The following is a 23,487-nucleotide window of genomic DNA, read 5'->3' as shown; positions in this document are numbered from 1 at the left end:
GTGCTTCTTTAAGATAAGAAAATAATAATCAGATACTTATAAACACACAATACATGGTGACATTCCTGTATCGGCCACTGTAGGCCCAAGTAAAAATACATTTTTCAATTCCATAACTTTTCCATGCTCCCACACTTGTCATTCAAGTAATTTCATTCATCAGCACATTTCAGAAGTTATTGGATGTTTGAAAATTCAGCCCCACGAGGATCTTAAAGCCTGACTTGGTCACATGAGTGTCCCGCGCCAAAATTAGCTGATCTACAAGCTTATACAACGCATTGTAAGCTTATAGATCTACAATTTTCAACAGTGCATAAATTATGCACAAGAGTGGTGTTGGAATTTGCCATGTTTTAGAAAGGAGGGGGGGGGTCAGAACAACATGGACAGCTGCACGTTCGTTCACATTAGGCGGTAGTGTCATGTCTCAAAGGACCCTTCTTACAGTGCATATTATGTTCAGGCCTTCAAAAATATCCCAAAATGCAGCTTTAGGTAGATGTTCTTATTGTATCAAGTAACAATGTCATTCAATCCTCTGTGAGTGACCTACAGTCAGTGGTGGAAAGTAACTAAATACATTTACTTATGTACTGTACTTAAGTACAATTTTGAGGTATTTGTACTTTACTTGAGTATTTCCAATTTCCAATACTTTTACTTCTATTCCACGACATCTCAGAGGCAAATATTGTAATTTTACTCCACTACAATTATTTGTACTTACTCAGATATAAATTATGATATTATGAAACATACATTAACCACTTTAGCCCTATTTTATACCTAGGCTATTTGAAAATAGCCGATCTACAAGCTTGCGACGCGTTGTGAGCTTGTAGATCGGCTATTTTCAAACATTTGAGTACTTTTACTTTTGATAGGTTAAGTACATTTTGATACCAACACTTTTACTCAAGTAAATTTAGAATTCTGGACTTTTACTTGTAACAGAGTATTTCTATATTGCAGTATTGATACTTTTACTTAAGTAAAGAATTTGAGTACTTTTTCCACCACTGCCTAGAGTAGGTAAGAATAACTCCACACTTTTTTCTCCGTAACTGTACATTGACAGCCACATGCAATTCACAGAAAATGTAAAGGGTGGCGTTATTTTATAACACTGTAAGGCCCTGTCAGATGTTCCCTCCCTGTTGGCTGGTTATGTACTACATAAGTCATGTGTTCTATGTTTAGAGCATTTCCATGAGTAGGCAGTAAGAATAGGTGATGCCGTTATGTATACAGCATACTGTAAAATAGTGACAAAGTCAACATTTGATTCTTAATGGAGCATACATACATTGACCATACAGTATTCATGTGGCAGCCATTTTGTTCCTATGCCATATACTCAAGAGTATAAAGTAGGAGCAAAATGGAACAACTTCAGGTAACATCCAGTGTATAGGCAGTGTTGATTTAACTGATATAGGGGCACATATCACAATTTATAAGCATCATCATATGAATATACTTTTGTGATAAAAAACAACTGTCGTTTCCTTCCTCATACAGTAGTTTACTGACATATTGTGCAGTTTACAACCTATTAGCCTGCAATAATACACAATAAAATCCTCAGTGTTCATTTATCCATTTGTATCTACAGTACATGACTCGGCATTGTTTTCTGACATTCACAGCAGTAGACATGTGTTGGCATTAACAGTTATTCTTCTCTTTCTAACAGTTAAGTTCCTTCAAACATTTGGCTACATGTGTACACTCTCACGGTCATTACACACCGGCGATTATGCGAATATACGAAAAATTCGGACTCGGTCCGAATAAATAAAAGACGCTTTTTCGCTCCGCGAAACTGATGTGGAAGCTTGCATTGACTTTATAAGGTTTTTTAAAAAAATGTATTATTCGCATGAAAAAAATCGCCCCCGGTGTGTAAGGACCTTTAGAGTTAAATGAACACTGAAGATTTAACTGTGTATGCAGGATTTTGACAATGTGTAAATGTTACTTACTGAATCCAAGCTAATGTAAAGGCAACACTTGTGATAAAGATATTTCCTATGAAAAGTCAGATGCTGATTCAGTGAGCCAAGGGGTTCTTTCTAATAGACATCACTGTGCACACAATCTACAACAACATTAAAAACAAGTCTTAAGGGATGTTGTACAGTATATAAAAACAATAAAATCAGTCCCCAAAATAGATTATCTGCTGAATCATCATTTTGCTAAACAAAGTCCTACTGTATATGGTTTATCCACTGCCCCATACACCGCCTAGAACAGTATATATATTGTCAAAGTTCATGATCGTTATGATTGTTCCATGCAGTTTTGCACACAGCTCGTTTTAGGTTGGTAACACTGCTGGTAACATATTGTGTCCTGACCCACTTTCAAAGGGTGACCGAGTTATCATTAGCTTGTGACCCACCATTGAACAAAAGCAATGGGAGGGTACTGTAGCGCAGCTGTCAATGTGGAGTCCAGGCACCCCAAAGGGTCCTTGAGGGGTTCCCCAATTAATGATTGATAGTTAGGATCCAAATGGACCCTTATGGTTCTGTAACTCACTGTAATAATGTCACAGTTAAATGAAAACTGAGGATTGTACAGTGTAGAATAGATTTGGTTCCCAGAGATAAAAATCAAATGGGGGCTATGTGGCCTAACGTATATCAAACTGGGGGTCCTTGAAATGAAAAAGGTTGAGAACCACTGCTGCAGTGTACTTATATTGGGCTCTAGTATGGGTAACGCACCATACTTAAACCAATACCAATTGGCACAGCAACCACGAACCTCTAAAAAGAAAACAAAATGGCAACCCACTGCCACTGGAAGAATACATTTCCCACAACCATTTCATACTGGTCCTTCTCTTCATTAAGAGATGACTACAAGTTTGTTACAAAAAAATAAAAAACAAAAATGCTCAATACCGGCTAGAAAATTGGTTCCACCTACAACACTTTTACACATTATTACCTCATTAGTCCTGTGGGGGAAATTTCAGCTTTACCCAACTGATAGTTGCTCAGATGGTTATGATGAGCGCTGAGGGGGGGCAGTTAGGGCTTAAGTGTCTTGCTCAGGGACACTTCGATACATAGACCGGGGCCAGGAGGCGAACTCTGATTGAAGTCTGATTATCAGAAAGCCTCTCTACCCACTAAACGGTCTCCCAAACTGGATCCTCTACATTTGTAGCCTCGATCTCCAGGCTTTTATTGCTTAGTTTTGCTAAAAAATAAAAGCCTGGCCCAACCATAGCCTGTACTGGGTATGAGGAAGTGTTTCATTTCCCAACCAACCAGAGTGCAGTGGGCGTCGCTCGTAATGTTGTGTTAACGGGGCGGGGGTTGACGGACAGATCGGTGAACCAATGGGATCAGGTGCAGTCTCTCTCCGGCTCTATACACCCGCCCCTTTATACACAAAATCAGGAGGGTTGCGGCAGGCTACTACATTTGTGACCGGTACTAGCAAAATCAGTCGAATGATGCAGCAAAAAGTGAGATTGTATGGTCAACGCCCATATTTTAGCAGCTTTGTGGATTTAACATGTTGTATTATGTAGATATTGCTGCACAGTTCAGACAAGAAACGCAATTTCTTCAAAAGTAGACAAATTATTGGCAAGACTTGAAGATCAGACTTGTAAACTTTTAGTATAAATAACCCCTTTGCGCCTTAGGCCTTACTTTACGCCCATATTATGCACTGTTTAACTAGCAACAGTGGAGTAGGACAGGCCAAACTTGCACCATTCGATTTAGATAATGTGCAATAGATTGTTTAAATAGGGCCCAGCAAGTTTTCAGTGACTTCCAACTGATTCTGGTGGGAAGGTTTTAGAGGAACTGAAAAATAACAAAAATAGCTTTTTGTTTTACAATCCAATGTGAACACACTTTGGATTGAAGGTTCTTTGCATTAGAAAGGTACTTGGCAAACTTGGCAACCAATTCCATCCTAAAAAATTAACTTGGAGAGCACTATTTAGTTGAGAAAAAAAAACATCCTGGTCCGAATTCAATTGTGCAGGAAGAGGACACTTTAAAAATAGGTACCAGATAAGGCACTCAAGTACTGTATAACATGATTTAGGCACTGTTAACAGAGAAAACCACTCCATCTACAGAGGGTTGCATGATGGGAACATGTTCCCTTGTTGACAGATATCACAGTTCACACACAGTAAGCAGCTGTTTAGAAAAGGAGTTAAGGCACAGTACTATTGTTATGGTCAATCCTTGGTGCTTTGTCCGTTAGAAAGTGGTTCTGCCTCAGAATTGATTGGCACGGGACTAAGCTCTGTGGGTGTGGCCTGGTCACCTGCTGACCGTCCCCCTCCTTTGGGTTGGTTTCTGTAGTGCCGGACAATCACCACAACGGCACAAACCAGGTATATGACAGTGAGCACGGCAAAATAAACAAAGTAGACCAGGAACTGTAAAAGAAAAAGAACATACAAATTAAAATGGTGTTAGCCCAGTATAAGCACTAATAATACTGCATTCTAATAATGTGTATAGTAGCATCTAGCTTAACCCATTAAGACCTGAAGCCGATTCTACAAATGTCTCAAAACATTCTGCTCAAACTTTTTCATGTCAAGGACCCCCAAAATTATATGTGTTTGGCCGCCGACCCCCATCTCAAAATATGTTGTTCCAGGGACCCCCCAGAAGCAAACATTTGAGTTAAAAATGTTTGCTTTAAAATAATATATATTCAAAGATTTGCAAACATTTTCACGATTTTTCAAAAATAGCAGATCTACAAGCTCATAGCGCTTGTATATCTGCTATTTTTGAATAGCCAAAGTGTAAAATAATGCTTTTTTTTAGCTCAAATCAAAAAGTGATATAGATGCGTTCCAGGTCTTAATGGATTAACTTCCAGCATTTGATCTAAAATTATATTGCTTGCCTTCTTTCTTTATTACACAATTGGATAACTAAATAAAATATGTAAAAACCAATTTTCCAATTGTTAGTTTTTTACCAAATTTTCATGACCTTTTTCAGACCTACATACCAGTACAGTTTATATTCCATTGACTGCCTCACTGTACAGTACATTGCCACTTACTTACTTATTTACCCACTGTGTGTCTGTGAAAATAACTACAAAACAAATGGCCAAATTTTCATGAAACTGTGTGGAAAAGATAATTAGGTTGCCCTGAAGAGATGATTAAGTGTTGAGCTGAAAAGTTCATAATCACAATCAAGGTTGAGAAGGGATAGGTGGATTTTCTTTAACTTTATGGGAAAGATCAGTAGGCCGCCCCAAAGAAAGCATTAACTTGTGTTAAAAAGCTCAAGGTCACAATCAAGGTCAAGGTTCAAAACGGCATAATTGGCAATATCTCAAGGAATGAGAAATGTAGAACAAGACATGCTGGTGCGGGAAGGGGTTGACCCAGATTTATTTTTTACCACGTAATCCCTATTTTAAAGCATTTTTTTCAAATGTATAAAGTATTTAAAAAATTGCAAATCTATAAGCTCACAGATTGTAAACATGCCATTTAAAAAAATGACTTTTATAACGACATTCCCAAAATAGGGACAACAGGAAGAGGTTAAATACTTAAGTACTATTTTGTTACCTGGGTGTGAACATCCAGTGCCAGACCCCGCTTGTCAACAACGATGAGGGTGATGATGGACTTCAGGATGGTCCCCAAGAAGGTGTTGATCCCAAACACCAAGGCACACAACTCCTTGGTGAGAGACGAAGCTATCTGGAAGCTAAGTACAAATTGTTTACGATTTTAATTACATTTTATGCACGCTGTATATTTCAGTATTGTACTCACTGTCAGTGTACTGTATTTGTAACTGTACATAATGCATACATTTTCACTACAGAGTACATGTAGACTCATCCCACCAAGTATGAAGAATGCCGTCTCTAAAAGGTATATCAACTCAAACTCCCATTATTTGTTCTCCCCTTGAATGTCACTCCAAAATGTCTAATTTGGGACAATCCCAAAATACGTGGGTATGATCACCAATCTTCCTGCATTCTCTCCAGCAATGTTCTGGGGTGTTGTTTAAGGGTCCTAAACACTCGCATTTTAGTTTTCGATTTGAACTCTCCGTGTAGGGCTGCTGGTCAATTAGTGATGATTAAGGCATGATTATTTCCACATATATCATTTCTAGTTCCCACTTCTGTCTCCATGGTTAGCATGAAGCTTTTTTTGTAGATTAGAAGGCAATTTACAAATCTGCTCCCAATTTGTTATTTGTTCAATGTCAAAAACACAAATAAATCTTTAATCACAACTATCTATGTGACCATTAATTGTCAAGTAAAGCCCTACACACTTACATTGCAATAGGCACCAGGAACTGGTAGAAGCCTCTGAACAGCGCGTAGGACACATAGCAGACCCAGATGTCGCCTGTGGAGCCCATGAGGAGCAGCAGGCCAGCCTGCAGGCCCGTGATGACGCAGATGACCAGCTCCGACCAGATGTTCCACCGGATCTTCACATAGCCTGCAGCGAAAGATGAAATCGCACCTGTCGAGAGACACACGCTGGTCAGGGAATGGGAGAACAGCCTCTGCCACCATAATGAGGAATGACAAAGATATTCCACTGGCAGCCCGTGGGCTTTTTTGTGGCCCCTGGAGCACATTCCATTAGGTACCCATGTAAAAATAAATATTTAAAAAAAAATATATATATATTTATTTTTTTATATAAATTTTTTATTGGATGGTTGGTTGTTTTGGTATATTTTGCACCCAAATACATACTAATTAAGTATTAACAAGGGTGATATGCGGGGCCTATCACACTAATTTGTGGCTGTGCATCTGCCTCCAGGTATCACTTTAGGGAAAAGTGCATTGCACCAAAAAAATAAATATTAACCATTTAACCGTTGGTATTAACACATTTCTTAACAGTTACCGGTTAAACAGTTAACCATGAACATTTGGTAATCTTTTTGTTGACATAGGCCTGCGGCCCCCGACCTCGACTCAATTAACAATTTTGGCCCCCCTGTCTAATCTAGTTGAATACCAAAACGACGTAATCACTGGCTTCTTTCAAAACTGACCTGAAGAAAGCATCCGTCAGTAAACTACAAGTGGAGATAGAGATAGATAGATCTACAAGCTCACTTTGAAATGTGTTATGAGCTTGTAGATCAGCTATTTTCACCGTACAGCAAAAGTGAAAATGGGGCTTAAGTGGTTCATTCATTTAATTGAAATGATTACATATGAATGAATAACCTTAATTTTATTTAATATGAATGTTTATGACCTACTGTGTTCCTTCCCAGAACAAAACTGATTATTGCCCTGGACAATTAAAGCATGGGAGTTGCAGTATATCGTGTGCAGAACTCCATTTTGTTCTCTGAAGTTGCACTTTTGATAACAGGACCGCTTGAGAGACTCTTTGGAGGGATGTGCGTATGAGCCCACCTGTGTCCACATTGTCAATGCCTCCTCATTTCTTACGTGTGGTCAATTCTGAAAGAATCTATCCGTTTTTCAAAGGGGGAATGTCTTATTTTGGAAGCTTAATGCAAACTTTTGCCAATTTAAAGAGCCTGCAAATTATGAGTTAAACTCTTACAAACTCTCACATCCCAACAGGGAATAGTAACCTCCTGAAAGTAAGCTTGTTTACTGCTCATCACAATGTTACTAAGGGCAGGTACACACTGCAGGATATTAGGTCCGATATTGCTGTCGCCGACTTTTTTTGGCGCTCACCGACAAAACCTCCCGATCTGACGCAGATCGGCCTTTGATCGGCGAGCTAATGCTCGCTGTGTGTGAAAGGCACAGAGAGACGATTTGGCCGCGATCATCCGCTCTGTGATGGCTTTCCGACCATTTTCAGATAACTACCCTGTTAGATATTCAGCTCTGTCCCAGACAGGACAGCAGACAATATCATACAGTATGAAAGGGGCTCAGACCACTCTGCGAGGAGATCCACGCTACAGCCAATGAGAGCACATTACAGCCACCGTGGCGAGGAGCGTCGCTGGATCTGACCACAACAAACAGTCCCTACCGCAATATTACCGTCCAGTCCTGTATTAAGTTAACATTATAAAACTAAATGAGAGAGTGAGCGAGCCTGGTGGGCTGTTTATTTTAGAGGAATTGTACAGAGAGAGAGAGAGCTCTGTGTGTGCGTGCGTGCGTGCGTGCGTGCGTGCGTGAGAGACACATGCTGTGTCTGAACTGCGTTGCCAGATGTTGCGAGAGAAATTATCAACCAGGTCTATGAAAACAAGCCCAAGAAAAGGCCACTTGAGCACTTTAAACCTACTTACAAATACATTGGATATTTGAAAATAGCCAATCTACAAGCTCACAACGCGTCGCAGCTATTTTCAAAGAAAAATCTTGTGGAATATTTTCCAAATCGACACAAATCTTGTATGGGGGTCTATGATGGCACAACATATTTTCAGAAGGGGGAGGTCTGCGCCTCTGCGGACAAATATTAATTTGGGGGTCCTTGCCATGAAAATGTTTGAGAACAACTGGTTCAAACAACATTAGGAAACAAGGCCAAAAAAGCAACTACACTTTCAAGCAACTTTACAGAAAAACAATCCCAAAGTCGCTTATAATAAGCGGACATGGCAACCCTGTCACTGACTGCTTCAGCGCACTTGACGTGCGCGCGAGCGAGCGAGCGAGACACATGCTGTGTCTGAACTGCGTTGCCAGATGTTGCGAGAGAAATTATCAACCAGGTCTATGAAAACAAGCCCAAGAAAAGGCCACTTGAGCACTTTAAACCTACTTACAAATACATTGGATATTTGAAAATAGCCAATCTACAAGCTCACAACGCGTCGCAGCTATTTTCAAAGAAAAATCTTGTGGAATATTTTCCAAATCGACACAAATCTTGTATGGGGGTCTATGATGGCACAACATATTTTCAGAAGGGGGAGGTCTGCGCCTCTGCGGACAAATATTAATTTGGGGGTCCTTGCCATGAAAATGTTTGAGAACAACTGGTTCAAACAACATTAGGAAACAAGGCCAAAAAAGCAACTACACTTTCAAGCAACTTTACAGAAAAACAATCCCAAAGTCGCTTATAATAAGCGGACATGGCAACCCTGTCACTGACTGCTTCAGCGCACTTGACGTGCGCGCGAGCGAGCGAGCGAGCGAGAGAGAGAGGCATATCACGGGATACGTCGATTAAAATGAATTGGAATAAACACAAATGTATGTATTGGGTCTGACTCTGGAGATATCCTAGTGAACTATCCTACAGTGTGTAATCCCTGGTCGGGGATCAATCTATAGTGTGAAAACCACAACGATATATGACAGCCGATTTCAAGAAATAAACTCCTGCAGTGTGTAATGCTTAACGATCAGATGACCCCCCGACCACTTTAAGGTCCTGCAGTGTGTACCTGCCTTAACTAATACTGATAGCCTGTGGTTTCAAGTGGATAGCCCTCCCTCCTGAAAGAAAAAGTGTCCCCAGTTTATCACAGAGTTAAAAATGGCCTGTTTTTATGACATCACATTCTGCAGTGTTTGCAAGCAACATCTGTGTTAGATGGGGGGCCAACATAATCTTTAAGACTTTACGGCTGTTTAAAGTACAGTTCACCTGCCATCTGAAGACCTGACCTAGTCACTTCAGATGAATGAGACTCACAGTGCTATACACTGTGTACAGTCAGTGCAGATGGCTTTCTGTCAGCCTAACTTAATTGGCAATTATCACAGATTTCAAAAGAATGTTAAAACTAATACGCAACTCACTAGTGCAGCTTGCAAGTATACTAGATCCTTATGAGTTTAAATCTACTGCAATGTTATACCAAGTCCTGGTTATGGCTGCGGACCAACAACAGTCAGTCAATAAGTAGGCGTGTCTTCTTCTTTGACACAACAGCTGGCTTCACAGTCAGCAGCAATTAAATAGGCAAAATAAAACATATTTTGGTTTTAAATGCTTAATCACTGGAGGTGTGCAGAGCTAAGAGAAATTAGGGCAAATATGGAATATATTGACAGTCGCAGCAGCAGCCATATAATTCTCTGAACTGGAAGGACATCTCACCAAGCAGCGTGGAGGCAGCCTCCACCCCTCCGTTGTAGACATGCTTGTTCTCGGTGGCCGGATAGACCTTGTTCCACAGGATGTGGACGTAGAACAGCACCAGGTAGTAGCCCGTCGAGTTGAAAATCCACCACAGGCACCAGAGCCTCAGCCGCGGACTCTTCACCACATGCTTTACCTCCCCCAGCATCTGAACCAGGACCGAGTCTCTCCCCCAGGAGGCGCTGGAACACAGGGAGGTGGGCGAGGAGATCACAGGCGACAGCCCGTCCTCGCCGGGCTTCATTTTGTCTAGTTCTGCCTTGCTGGCCTTCGCCTTTGCCGCCACCTCCCGACGGTGCTTCCGGTTGAAGAACAAGGAGCGCTTGGGCCAAGGCAGGCAGAGGGAGAGGAACAGGCCGAAGCTGACGAAGCCCAGCGACAGGGCACTCAGCGTGGTGTGGCGCACGTTCCCCAGCGACATGCACAGCTGGCCGAGCACCGAGCTGCTGAACGCCCCGATGAGGAGGGCGGAGCGGGAATATCCGGCCGCGCGCTGGTAGAGCTCCGGCTTGACCAGGGAGAAGATGTAGGAGGAGTAGGCCACACGGGACGCCATGGTGATGCCATAGAAGAACTCCATGAACTGCATCTCCAGCATGCTGGAGCCCAGGAGCAGCAGGAGCCACACGGCCACCTGACTGAGGCTCTGGATGATCAGGACTGGCTTGTAGCGTAGGTAGTCTGTCAGCAGGAAGATGGGAACCTGCACAGCCATGTAGGAGTAAGACAGCACTGGGCTGATCTCGTTGGTTACCTGATAAACACAAGAGCATTGCCAGGGAATTGGAAAAAAAAGAATGCTTACACCACTAGCTCATTATTCACTGACCAGCTGAAAGCATCCTGAACTGATACCCAATTTCTACAAAAGGTGATTATTATACTGCTGGTTCAGGAGCCAGGTAACAACATTTGATTCTCACAATTTATATAACGTCATATTCTGCATTGTTTGTAGCAACATCTGGTTTAGATGGGCTGGACAATGTCATCTTTGACACTTTAGGGTTTACAGTATTGCTTCAGGCACAGTCATTATGGTGGAACTTGAGTTCAGACAGTCTACTGGTTTAGGTAATGTCACTTCTTGAAATTGAATGTTGTGTATCATTTTATTGTCTATATTCTATAATACCGAGTACATCAGTTCCTGCTGTAGCCTGTTGCATAATGTGAATTCAATGTATTTTTATGTAATCATATTTTTTCATAATCAATAAGTGATTATGAAGTCATAACTGGCGGCAGTGGCTCAGGGGTAGAGTGGCTGGGTAGAGTGAACTGGAAACCGCAAGGTTCCCAGTTCGATCCCGGGCTGGGGGGCTCCCCCAGAGTTAGTGTCGAAGTGTCCTTGAGCAAGACACTGAACCCCTAATTGCTCCCGATGAGCAGGCTGGTGCCTTGCATGGTTTCCTCCGCCATCGGTGTATGAATGTGTGTGTGTGAATGGGTGAATGTAATGCACAATCTATGTAAAGCGCTTTGGATAAAAGCGCTATATAAATGCACCATTTACCATAATCACGTCAAATCATTGTGGTCAGAGACGGATACCTCGATATTAGGCTTTTAATTGCAGTCATAGAAACATGAAAAAAAATCCTGCACACCTCAGTCAACTCTGGAACCCATTAAAACTGGGAAAGCATCTGTGTAATTTTATATATTAGCAATAGCAACATCAGTTTATCAGAAAACGCTTAGGATTTAGAACAGTGGTTCTCAAAAATAGCAGATGTACAAGCTCACAGCTTGTACACCTGCTATTTTTGAAAAATATTTTTCACAAATCTTCTCTTCTGGGGTCCCTGGCACAGAACGTTTTCAGATGGGGGTCCGCGGCCAAATAAATATCACTTTAGGGGTCCTTGGCACGAAAAAGTTTGCGAACTACTGATTTGGAAGGCATTTGTGGAATGGGCCCCAGGTCTTAATGGGTTAATACCTCTCACTGCCAACGTTTCAGTCTAACGTTTCAGTCTCCTGACTTCCTGCACTACACCTGTTGTCATGGAAACCGCAGACTCTTGCTTCATAACCTTCAGATTGTTTTCCCACATATATAATAAAGACGCAACCCATAATTACCTTGCATTTCCTGCCCGTTTTTAAGGCATTTGTGGAATGTTTTATAGTGTGTATTGTGGGCCTTCTATTTCTGTTCTACCAAACTTGTCAACCCAGCAGCACCTTGGATGTGAGTGTGATCGTATATGTCTGCAAAGTTGCTGTTTGGTAATAATAAGAATACTTAACAGCCTCAAAAGCTCAGTTCTGTGTAGTTACTCATTTGAAAGTATGTTTTAATGTAGTTATTCACATTGCATGAGAAAAAACTTTAAAGTGACATTTCATGCTGGACCTAAATACTAACCAAAAATATTACAGCATATTTATTCTTCATGTTCTTACGCAACATCTTGCCTTTGAGTGCAACACTGACAAATCTTTTAATACCTTCACTTGATCACTTTGTAGGAATGTGAACTTTCGCCACACACAGCATGCTCATTCATTAAGTCTTCTGGGTAATGAGTGCGACACACACACACACACACACACACACACACACACACACACACACACACACACACACACACACACACACACACACACACACACACACACACACACACACACACACACACACACACACACACACACACACACACACACACACACACACACACACACACACACACACACACACACACACACACACACACACACACACACGATTGCAATCTCTGCCAATGTCACCAAAAATAATCATACATCATATACACGCAGAAAAATGTAATCATTAATAATCATTGTGATAATAAGAGAATGTCACTGAAAGTTCTTTAAAATACTGAGGACAACAGACAATAAAGTCTGAAAAATTGCCAAATTAACTGGCTCAGCCAGTTGGTGCACATACCAAGTGCTCCTTATGAGCACGAGAACCTGGGTTTGATACCGACTCCTTGTCTCACATGTCTCTCCTCTATCTCTGCCCTTGGTTTCCCGTCTCTCTACTGAGACTCTGACTCATCTGAAATAAAGCATAACATGCCAAAAACATCTTTGTTTGTTGTTGAAACACCACCGTTTGTCAACCAGTGGTCCACAGTGGCATAATTACAGGTGTGTGGGAAAATGCTTTAAAATGTTAAAAAATATATATATTGTACCTTAGTTAAATGGTTATGATGGTTAATATGATTAAATAATATTTCATAAGTCCATCAAATTTAAGGATTTTTTTAAACTAATAAGTGTAGAATGAGAAAAAAAAGCTTGAAATGAAACAATAACGGCACTATGTAACTTTTTTTAAAGGGTCTACACCATGAATTTCATTTTTTTTTTGGTTTTTAGTATTTGTTGGGCTCCCCAGTGTCTCTTGTACCCCAAAAAATATTTTTTTTTAACATTCAGTCATTCATTCTCATTTCAGAGATTTTCAGAATGGGGGTGTCTGAACAGGCCATTTCAGAATGTGCAATGCAAGTGATGTCACTTGCATTGCCATTGCATTGATGCTGGCCAGACAGAATTGCTCAGTAGCCCCCCCCTGCCCAAGAGGACGTTTTGGTATTGCAGCTGAAAGTGCTGTATAAGCCAGAGACAATTGACTTGGGATGAGTATATCTGAGTGATGATTTAGGCTCAAACCTTTTGAAAAAGGTTTGAGGGACATACACCATATGATATTAAATGTAAAAAAAAAAAAAATTCATGGTGTAGATCCTTTAATGAATAAAATAGGATTTTGTCCAATCTGTATGGTAGAGTATGTTAATACAATATAACTTATACAATTGGGGTGGTTGTATTTCGTCTCCCTGCTCTTCTATTGAGACATTTAGGTTGTGTCAAAGGTCATGTCTCACCTAGACACAGGATCTGACACCAATCTTGACCTGATGGTCAAGATTCAATTTATCCCCTGAGCAAGCAGACCGGCTCTATTAGCTCAATCGTAAAACTTTCAGCACAGCACAGGAAACCGAGTGCAAATCTGTGGCAGAAGAGGGAAGTCACATAGTGCAGCTTTAATGTACTTAGTTGCACACGGTGGCACTAAGTACAAAAAACAAAACCAATGCTTTAGAGCAGCTTACAGTAGAAGCTGCTGTAAAGCATGCAGCAGTAACATTATCTAGTGGAGCGTTTAAGATGAAAATGCGTGTCCATGCATGCATGGCAAGCATGTGTGAGGAGGGTGGGGGCTGGCATGTACCTTGACTTGGGAAATGTACAGGGTACAGTACCGTACGGTAGTATTTGACTTGATCAGTGAGAAATGCATCCGCACTGGCTCTTTGGTTACATCAGAGAAGGGCAAAGTTTACATTCATGCTCTGCTTTTGGGCACAGATGAGCATAGTTCGGTGTGTGTGTGTGTGTGTGTGTGTGTGTGTGTGTGTGTGTGTGTGTGTGTGTGTGTGTGTGTGTGTGTGTGTGTGTGTGTGTGGGGCGACAAACCACCATAAAAAAAGCCAAGAGCTCACAGTCTATAAATCTGGATTATATTTAGATAGGAAAAAGAAAAGCTGGAATTGATTTCAAGGACCTCCAGTTTGATATGCATTAGGCCATGGGCTCTCGTTTGATACCCATCTACTGTACACTGCAAACTTCTTGGTATTAATTCAACTCTGAATTTGTACAAATGGAACCAAATGGACCCATAACATCAGATTTACAGACCCGTGTCCATTTGGTTCCTAACTATCATGCATTTAGCTGGGTAACCCCTGGAATAGGCTCTTTTAAAGCGCCCTGGGGGGGTCACCAGACCCCACGTTGAGAGTTATATACACGCTCTACCATTTGGTTACATCACTGACCTCCTCTCTGGTGAAGTTCTTCTCTGGACTGAGCAGGTTTGGCGTTATGAAGGGCTCCCCGGGCTTGATGGACGCCATGAACCCGTAGAAGCACAGGAACACCACCGTCCAGTGCGACGTCCGGCGATTCTTGGCTTCTTCCTCCGTCGGGGGAGACGTGGCCTCCTCCCCCGAAGCGACGGCGGCGGTCTCTGGGTCTCCGTCTCGCTCTCCTCCCGGGTCCACATGCGTAAGCTCCTTCGGCTCCGTCTCCCTCTCCTCCTCGTCCCCTGGCCTGTCCCCGCTCTCTGGGGTCTCGTCCTCCGCCATCGCTGTCGGCTACGTTTGTTTCAAGTCCCTTTGCGCTGACAATTTAACATGTGACGTTCTGTTAGGGGACTCTGGGTTTGCTGGCACTCGGACGGAAGTGTATTAATTGATCACAAGGAAAAGGTTTGGGCTTGGTTCAATCTCTCTACCCTTTGCTCATGTCTGACGCCATGACTGTGTCATGCACTGTTAATATGGAGGCAGGGTGATAATGGATCATGTCACAATGCCATGAAAGGGAAGTTAAACTGCTACATGCAGCTTTTACATGTAAGGGAGAGGGCTGTTGACCTTTGCTCCATTCCACGCCGCGACAACAATGATTGAAAGCAAGCTAGCCATCAGCTGGTGGGGGTCACTCTCATGTCACAGTGACCCTGTAAAAGAAAACAAAAGATGTCGATTAGTCAGTCATATGATGGCCAACATGGGAACTCTGCTCCATGTTCCGTTTTGACACTTAAGTCTCCCAATGCCACTATAGCATTTAGCTCTAGCTCTCTCATCACTTCTGTACGTACTGTATGTGTATATACACTTACATGTTTTAGATTATAACTAATATAATTTACTATAATTTGCAACTGCAAATAGTTGAGCTTGTACAGACAGTACATGTCCCTCTTTCTTTTACACCTGTAAACTTATGTGACAATAACCTTGAAGTTCAAGTTCAAGACAAGAAGCAGTTCACAGAGCGGATCTCACCTCTGCAAGTCTTTAGTATGTCACACTGAAAGAACACAGTCACACTGCTTTACATTGTTGTGTATGCCTGTCATGGAATGCAACTCTCTATTCCCAACTTTGACTGAGAAGGTGGTGACACATCCTTCCATTAAACTGAAATAAATGTTGACCCCATCTAAGGAGCTTAAATGAATATGCATGCACCACTAAATTGACTCATTCATAACATTCAAAAATGTACAAGGAGGCGTGTTGACCACAAAAGAGTTAGCAAAATATTCAAACATCGCACTAATTCACACTAAATTTGGACAAGCCACCTTTTCATATAAAGCAATCTCTCTTTGGAATTCCCATCATACAGTACATAAAAACTTACAGTGACTTGCAACCTTTTACAGTAACTCAACTCGAGTCTCATGTGAAAGCATGGATTAAGGCAAATCAAACTCGATATTAACTCAAGGCTGTTCATATATGCATTTACCATATGTTCCTCTCCTGTTCACATGAGAGGGTAAGGTTCTTTATTGTAACATCTTGCATCATAATGTACTGTATTATTACAGTTGGCTTGTTCTGTTATATTGTTGTTGTACCCCCCGCCCAGGGACTGCAGATGAAAATGAGCTCTAAGCAAGTTTCTATTGTTATGTAAAAAATTAAAGAAAATAAAGAAACAGAAGTACCATGTCTGTCAAATAAACAGGATAAACTGAAATAGTATTTCCAATTTCTGTACTTTTACTTCTACCCCACTACATCTCAGAGGCAAATATTATACCTTTACTCCACTACAATTATTTGAAAACTTTAGGCCATTTGAAAATAGCAGATCTACAAGCTCAAAGATTTTATACATTTGAAAACTTGTGAAATGACACATTCTGCATAATGAGTACTTTTTAATTTTGTTACTTTAAGTATATTTTGATACCAATACTTTTGTACTTTTACTCAAGTACATTTTAAATACAGGACTTTTACTTGTAACAGACTATTTCTACATTGCAGTACTGATACCTTTACTTAAGTAACTCTTCCACCACTGTTTGGTAACCAAGTTGGCACCAGCTATGTTTGGCACGTGTGTTTTACTGTAGCATACTGACTGACACATTAGGTCGGCATGCAAAACAAAGAACCGATCAGGTGTTTAACATTGTTGCCATGTTGACAACAGCCTCTTCCCTTAACTCTGCAGCTGGATCACAATAATAATAATAATAATAATAATAATAATATTATAACAATAATTAACTTTCATGACATCAAATGCAACCCAAAGTTCTATACATAAAAAAAAAGAGATCAACAAAAGAAAAACACCACAATATTAAGCAGGATTAAATACAATAAGATCAAAAACATGATCAAGAACAAAACAAGTCCAGCCTTGTGATCCAGGTACAAAAAAAGACTGTAGTTATTGACAAAGCTAGTAAGCTAACAAATGTCAGATGATCGTGTTTGCAGTCAAACTAAAGCAGCATTTTCACTGTTTAAGTGCCTTTACTAAAACGTATTGTCATGGGGAACAGGCTAGATTGCAGCATGATGCCACAGTGAGTGAGCTCGCATTGTTTTGATATTGCTTAACAAAAAGAGCAAGGAATGAAGTTTGATCCTACCTCGGAGGAGCACTATACCAGCGTTGATGCAGACAGTGCCTTCACTCCATTCAGCCGGGGCAAAGAGAGCACTGTTGCCAGGTTTTGTGAGAGAAATAAGCAGCCGTGTCTATGAAAACAAGCCCAAAAGAAGCGAGCCCTTCGCACTTTAAACATGTACATTGGCTGCTTGCTATTGGCTATATCTACAAGCTCACAACGTGTCACTTTCCCAAAAAAATCTTGAAGAAAATTTGACTTTTTTAAAATACTTTTGAAACATTTTAACAACACAAATCTTGTACAGGGGGGGGGGGGGGGTCCCTGGCACAAAATATTTTCAAATGGGGGGGGTCTGCGGACAAATAAATGTTTGGGGGTCCTTCACTTGAAAATGTTTGGGAACCACTGGTTTTAAACCACATTAGGAAACAAGCCCAAAATAAGCAACCTAACCAATATATTTTACAAGCAACTTTACAGAAAAAGAAGCCTAAAATCGCTTATAATACGTCGACATGGCAACCATGGCACAGAGAGCAGCAGTGCTCCACGGCGTTGCATTCTGGGATATGTAGTGTGTTTATGGCATGTATCGTAGCGGTGAAAAACGATGCCGTACTTTTCCCACTGGCGCCCTCTGTTGGACGTTTTGAGCTAAGTTACGTGTATGATATCTTTGTGACTGCACTCACTTGGATTCGTACAACTTGTACGAATCCAGATTGTTGAATAGATAGATGTTATGTAGGTACTTTATGTGGTCTAAAACACATCAATGAAACACTGTAATGAAAGTCAAGTTCAATGTGTAATCAGTGTTATGCAAATGTAAATGCAATGCAGTGAAACTCAGTCCAATCAATGAATGCCTAATCATGTCAGTGCAGTGAATTTCAATTTCAAAGCTGTATTTTGACTGTATTGAAAATTTGAAATAGAATGACACTGCATTGAAATTGGATTAAACTTGCTATGGTAGGCTACAGTAATTCTCGACCTTACCCTACCCTGTTGCCCTGTTCTTGGTTGACTTCAGGTTCATGGCACTTACTCCAACCTTTTAATTCACTCTGGTTGTAGGCTACTGCAGTCTAAATTGCATCAAGTCTAATAGACCAGTGGTTCTCTAAGTGGGGTCCGGGGACCCCCAGTCCTTGAGGGAGTTCCAGGGGGTCCCTAGCTAAATGATAGATAGTTAGGAACCAAATGGACCCTTATGGGTATGTTGTAACTCAGAGAGTGTACAAATGGACCCTAATGGATCCATTTGGTTCCATTTGTACACTCTCAGAGTTAAATTAACATTGATTTTACAATATAAAGTGGGGTAAATGGGGGTCCAAAGCCTAATGCATGTCAAACTGGGGGTCCTTGAAATTAAAATGGTTGAGAATCACTGCTAGAGCCGTAAAAAATCTTCTCTTATGGGGGTCCCTGGCATATCTTTTCAAATTGGGGTCTGCGGGCTCATAAGTGTCAATTTGGGGGTCCTTGATATGAAAAAGCTTGAGAACCACAGTAGTGGAACACATACAACAAGCTGTTTAGTTTTAGATCATGTAGCTGTGTCAGCACATTCAGCAGCAGTGTAGCATATCAACTGTATGCTGAAAAGCTCAAAGCTGTATGAGGCTCTATCATAGAGTTAAAAATAAGGGCTCTATCCAGTCATGCAGTGTCCAGCTGTGAATTATACAGTGTGGTGTGAATTAAATAAGTACATTTACTCAAATTCAGTACTTTTACTTCTACTCCACTACATCTCAGAGGCAAATATTATACTTTTAGTCCACTAAAATGATTTGAAAACTTTAGTTACTTTGTAGATTTGAATTATTATAACAAAACATACATTACCCACTTCAGCCTCCATATATTTCGGCCATTTGAAATCTAATCTACAAGCTACAAGCTACAAGCTCACAATGCATCGCAATGCGATGCATTGTGAGCTTGTAGATCTGCTATTTTCAAAGATTTTATACATTTGAAAACTTGTGAAATGGGACATTCTGCATGATGAGTAGGCCTACTTTTACTTTTGTACATTTTGATACCAATAGTTTTGTACTTTTACTCAAGTCCATTTTGAATTCCAGACTATTACTTAATACAGAGTAATTCTACATTGCACTATTGACACTTTTACTTAAGTGAAAACAAATTGAGTACTTTTTCCACCCCTGATTAAATACAGTACTTGAAACTCGACTTTTTGCAATTATTCAGCGCCTGAGAGTTGAGAGAACATCAGTTCTTCTCCAATTGATATGAGCCTTCATGAATTGTGACAAAATCCCATTCACTCTACAATGAAATAAATAAATACATAAATCATCTATGCTAGACTAATGCAAAGTTTTCCAAACCAAGCCTAACCTAAAGATGATCGCTAGGTGGCAGTATTATCCTAGAGTCAATATCCCATTCCTTCCCACTCCCCCTTTGTCCATCATCTTCAATTTATAACCAGTCACGTGCATGAAAAAGGTGAGGCAGCTAAACGGTCAAAATCAAGATCGAACCATTGTAGTCACAAAAATATATTTATAATCAATCAAAAGTTATGTTAGATCTATCCATCTATCTATCTATTATAATCTGTTATTAATAAATACGTGTAATATGTCTTTTAATTTCCTTCCATGCATTAAGTCTTGCTACAGGCCCTTGGAATAGCATACTTACAATACTTACAATAATGATAATCATCATCATCATAATCTCAATAATAATAATAATTATAATAATAGTAGTAATAATAATATGAATAATAAGTCAGACATTTTCAAAGTGTTGTGTTTAATGGCGTAGTATCACTAGCATTGTATTGAAATTGTACAACACAACTGTACAAAACATTAGCTGGAAACAAAGAGGGGAAAAGGTGTGGCCTTATGATAGTGTAGAACATGGCAGTAACACTACATATCACATAAAAATAAATGTATTAAAAATGTATGTTATGGATAACAATATCCAGCAGATAAAGCATAAATATATATATTTTTTTAATGTATTTGAAGTGGCATCAATTATAATATTTTGTATCACTACATATAGGCTATTTCTTTTGAACGCCACAATTGTAGGCTTATTTTGAGAATGACCAAATAAACTTAATTTGTGAATTTAAGCCATTTAATTAAATAAAGTAAGCTTTACTTGAGTTGGATGCTGATAGTCCAGTCACAAAACATAAACCCATAGGTGGCAGCAATACACCAAAGTGGCAGAGTCAGGCCATAAACAGTGAGAAGAGAAGAGGAGAGGAGAGGAGAGGAGAGGAGAGGAGAGGAGAACTTTTAACTGGATTAAAAATGGACCAAAGAAGATGGGGGTCTTAACCATGACTCCTGGTGAATAGTGAAAGTTCATCAATAAAGTGATGGTGCAATTTGAATTGAATTTAATTGGAAAAAAACGGAACAAAGATGTAAAGTTAATACTTTGTTCCCTTTTTTTAATACAGTCCTATTTTCGCTGGGGGTCCGAGAATACATTTAGGTTTTGCCATGATTAGGAATTGGGAAGTCAAATTGTTTCGCTCCTGCAGCTGCGAAAGTGGAACCGGTCGAGAAGACCAGTGGTCCTCAAACGTTTTATTTTCAACAACCCCCGTAACTCTGAGAGTGTACACTCTCACACTCTCAGTGTTACAGACCTGTAAGGATCCATTTGGAACGCCCTCAAGGAGCCCTGAGGGTCCCTGGACCCCACTTTGAGAACCACAGGGCTAGAGCAGTAGTTTCAGAAGATCGCCCCTTTGCCCTCAGAGGTCTGTGACGTAGACCTGCTATACCTGGATCCTCCCGAGAGCCTCTCCGTTCTGCGTGTCCTCTGAATAAACAACTTTAGTTTCTTCCTGAACTTCTCTCCAACGAAGGCATACAACACAGGGTTGATGCAGCTGTGAAGCAGGGCCAGGCTGTGGCTTACGAACAGAGCCAAGTCAACAGAGTTCCTCGTAGAGCAGGTGAACGGCACCAGGCGCGCCCTCAGGAGCGTGTCCGTGATCACGGTCAAGTGGTACGGCGTCCAGCATACCAAGAAAGCGATCACCACGGCCACTATCACCCTCATTGCACGGTGTTTGTGGAAGCCACGCGTGTGCAGCAGCCTTGCAATGGTTATGCCGTAGCACGTCACCATGACAACCAGCGGGATGAAGAAGCCCAGGATGTGGCGAAGCCACCGAGTCGCAAGTCTCCAGGATGTGGCGTTGCCGACGTCAAAGTGTTCAGCACAGATAATCTTATCTGAGTACTTGTCCGGTTTAAAAGCATCGTTAAAAAGTGCTGGAAGTGCCAGTGTGCAACCAAATACCCATACCACTGCACAGGCCACACGGCTGCAAATCCAATGGCGATCCTTTCCAAACTCTGCGGCATGCACAATGACCAGGTAGCGATCGATGCTGATGCAAACCAGGAAGAGGATGCTGGTGTAGAAATTTGCTTCCATGACGATGCTGAGGAACTTGCAAAGGAAGTCTCCAAAGATCCAGCTTTGAAGCGATGCCGTGGCCCAAAATGGCAGCGTTAGAGCCAGCAGACCATCTGCCACTGTCAGGTGAAACAGGTACACATCTGATGGGGTCAGAGACTGGCGATTGGAGCCAATCACCAATGCCACTATTACATTTCCTGGTATGGCTAAAAGGAAGATACAGATGAGGACCACAAACAGGGCCATTGTTGCTACAGAACTCACTGCTCTGGCCTCACAGCTGAAAGTCCCAGGGTCTAGAGTGAAGTTGGGGTCGGGGGTGTAGGCGGTTTCATTTGGTCCATACAAATCAAAATCCTCGTCGAAGGTAATGGTGAGGGACATGGCTGGGGACAGAAGAGAGGTTATACGATTACAGTTATATGGACATAACATCAAGTCAAAAGCCCCCCCCCAAGAATCTGTTAATGTTTCTTTTGCCATGTGGGCAAATAGACTTTGGAACAACCTGCCATTCTGGGGCAAACATTCAGTGCAAATAGCATATCTACAAGCTCACGACATTGTGATATTGTGGATTGGATATTTTAGGCGATTTTTTTGTTTGTTGTAGAGGTAAAAAAGAAGCTGACCAAGTATAGAGACCTGGGGGACCCTGGTCAACCGGGTACAGTATATCGTCATTGCTGGGAGGGGGAGGGGGGGGGTATACCTATTATATCCAAAACCGCAGGATTTGAAAACCGCAGGAAATCTGAAAAACGTGGTTATTTAGTCACAAAATTAATACTTTTCATTGGTTAAATATTTTTAAAACCTACAGACAGACTTAACCACTTTTAACCTGGCATATTTTCATTGTCATTGTCATTATAGGCAAAAATCTAGATCTACAAGCTCAACGCGTCACAACATTATTGTGAGCTGTAGATCAGCTATTTCCATTACTTTCGTACGACAAAGTATAAAATAACAAATAGCATTAATGTACGCAAAATGAAATATGCTGATAGATACAAGGTTTCTGCCCGACAACGATGATATACTGTACTGTTTAAGTGGTTAAACATATTTTTATAGATTTGTTTAGATTTTTGTCCTATTTCATAGTATTTTGTGTGTGTGTTTTCGTTGTCTGTTCATTTTACAGATCAACTTCACTTTGTCACATCACAAATTTACAGGTGTAAATGTAAATGAGTGAATAAGCTTCTCTGAAATTGCAGTTACATTTTTAAAATTAAAATAAAATATCAATTATCAGTGTGTAATAACGACCGAGGTCCTCAGTCTCAAATAGCAGCATATATCAAATACAGTAGCCTTGAATATAATTCTTGTGTTTTTCAAAATTCTATAATCCCAACAATTATTCTTTGCATATAAATTCCAATTCTAAAAGCTTACAAAGAACAATGATTTGGTGACTAACCTTTTATGGGGTAACGTTGGATTTGAGACGAGAAGAGTC

General features: G+C 40.8%; 2 protein-coding genes across 2 annotated transcripts; both read right to left on the bottom strand.

Moving 5' to 3' along the window:
* Positions 1-943: 943 nt before the first annotated feature.
* slc19a1 (solute carrier family 19 member 1) lies at positions 944-17,633 on the bottom strand. Its single transcript, XM_080422587.1, has 7 exons — positions 17,586-17,633; positions 14,956-15,641; positions 10,076-10,871; positions 6,328-6,520; positions 5,597-5,738; positions 3,454-4,429; positions 944-3,187 (listed from the first exon to the last, which is right to left on the bottom strand). The coding sequence occupies exons 2-6, from the start codon at positions 15,262-15,264 to the stop codon at positions 4,226-4,228; spliced, it is 1,644 nt and encodes a 547-aa protein (XP_080278713.1). The 5' UTR covers positions 15,265-15,641; positions 17,586-17,633; the 3' UTR covers positions 944-3,187; positions 3,454-4,225.
* A 2,746-nt stretch (positions 17,634-20,379) lies between these two features.
* On the bottom strand, positions 20,380-23,487 carry LOC308080654 (C-X-C chemokine receptor type 2-like). The gene is made up of 2 exons (XM_080422577.1): positions 23,449-23,487; positions 20,380-22,402 (listed from the first exon to the last, which is right to left on the bottom strand). Exon 2 carries the CDS (start codon positions 22,398-22,400, stop codon positions 21,318-21,320), a length of 1,083 nt encoding a protein of 360 aa, XP_080278703.1. The 5' UTR covers positions 22,401-22,402; positions 23,449-23,487; the 3' UTR covers positions 20,380-21,317.

The sequence above is a fragment of the Gymnoscopelus braueri genome (genome assembly GCF_963280865.1).
Source record: "Gymnoscopelus braueri genome assembly, chromosome: 24".
Classification (NCBI taxonomy): Eukaryota; Metazoa; Chordata; class Actinopteri; order Myctophiformes; family Myctophidae; genus Gymnoscopelus; species Gymnoscopelus braueri.
Note: the sequence above shows the minus strand (reverse complement) of the source record. Positions and strands in the feature narration are given on the sequence as shown.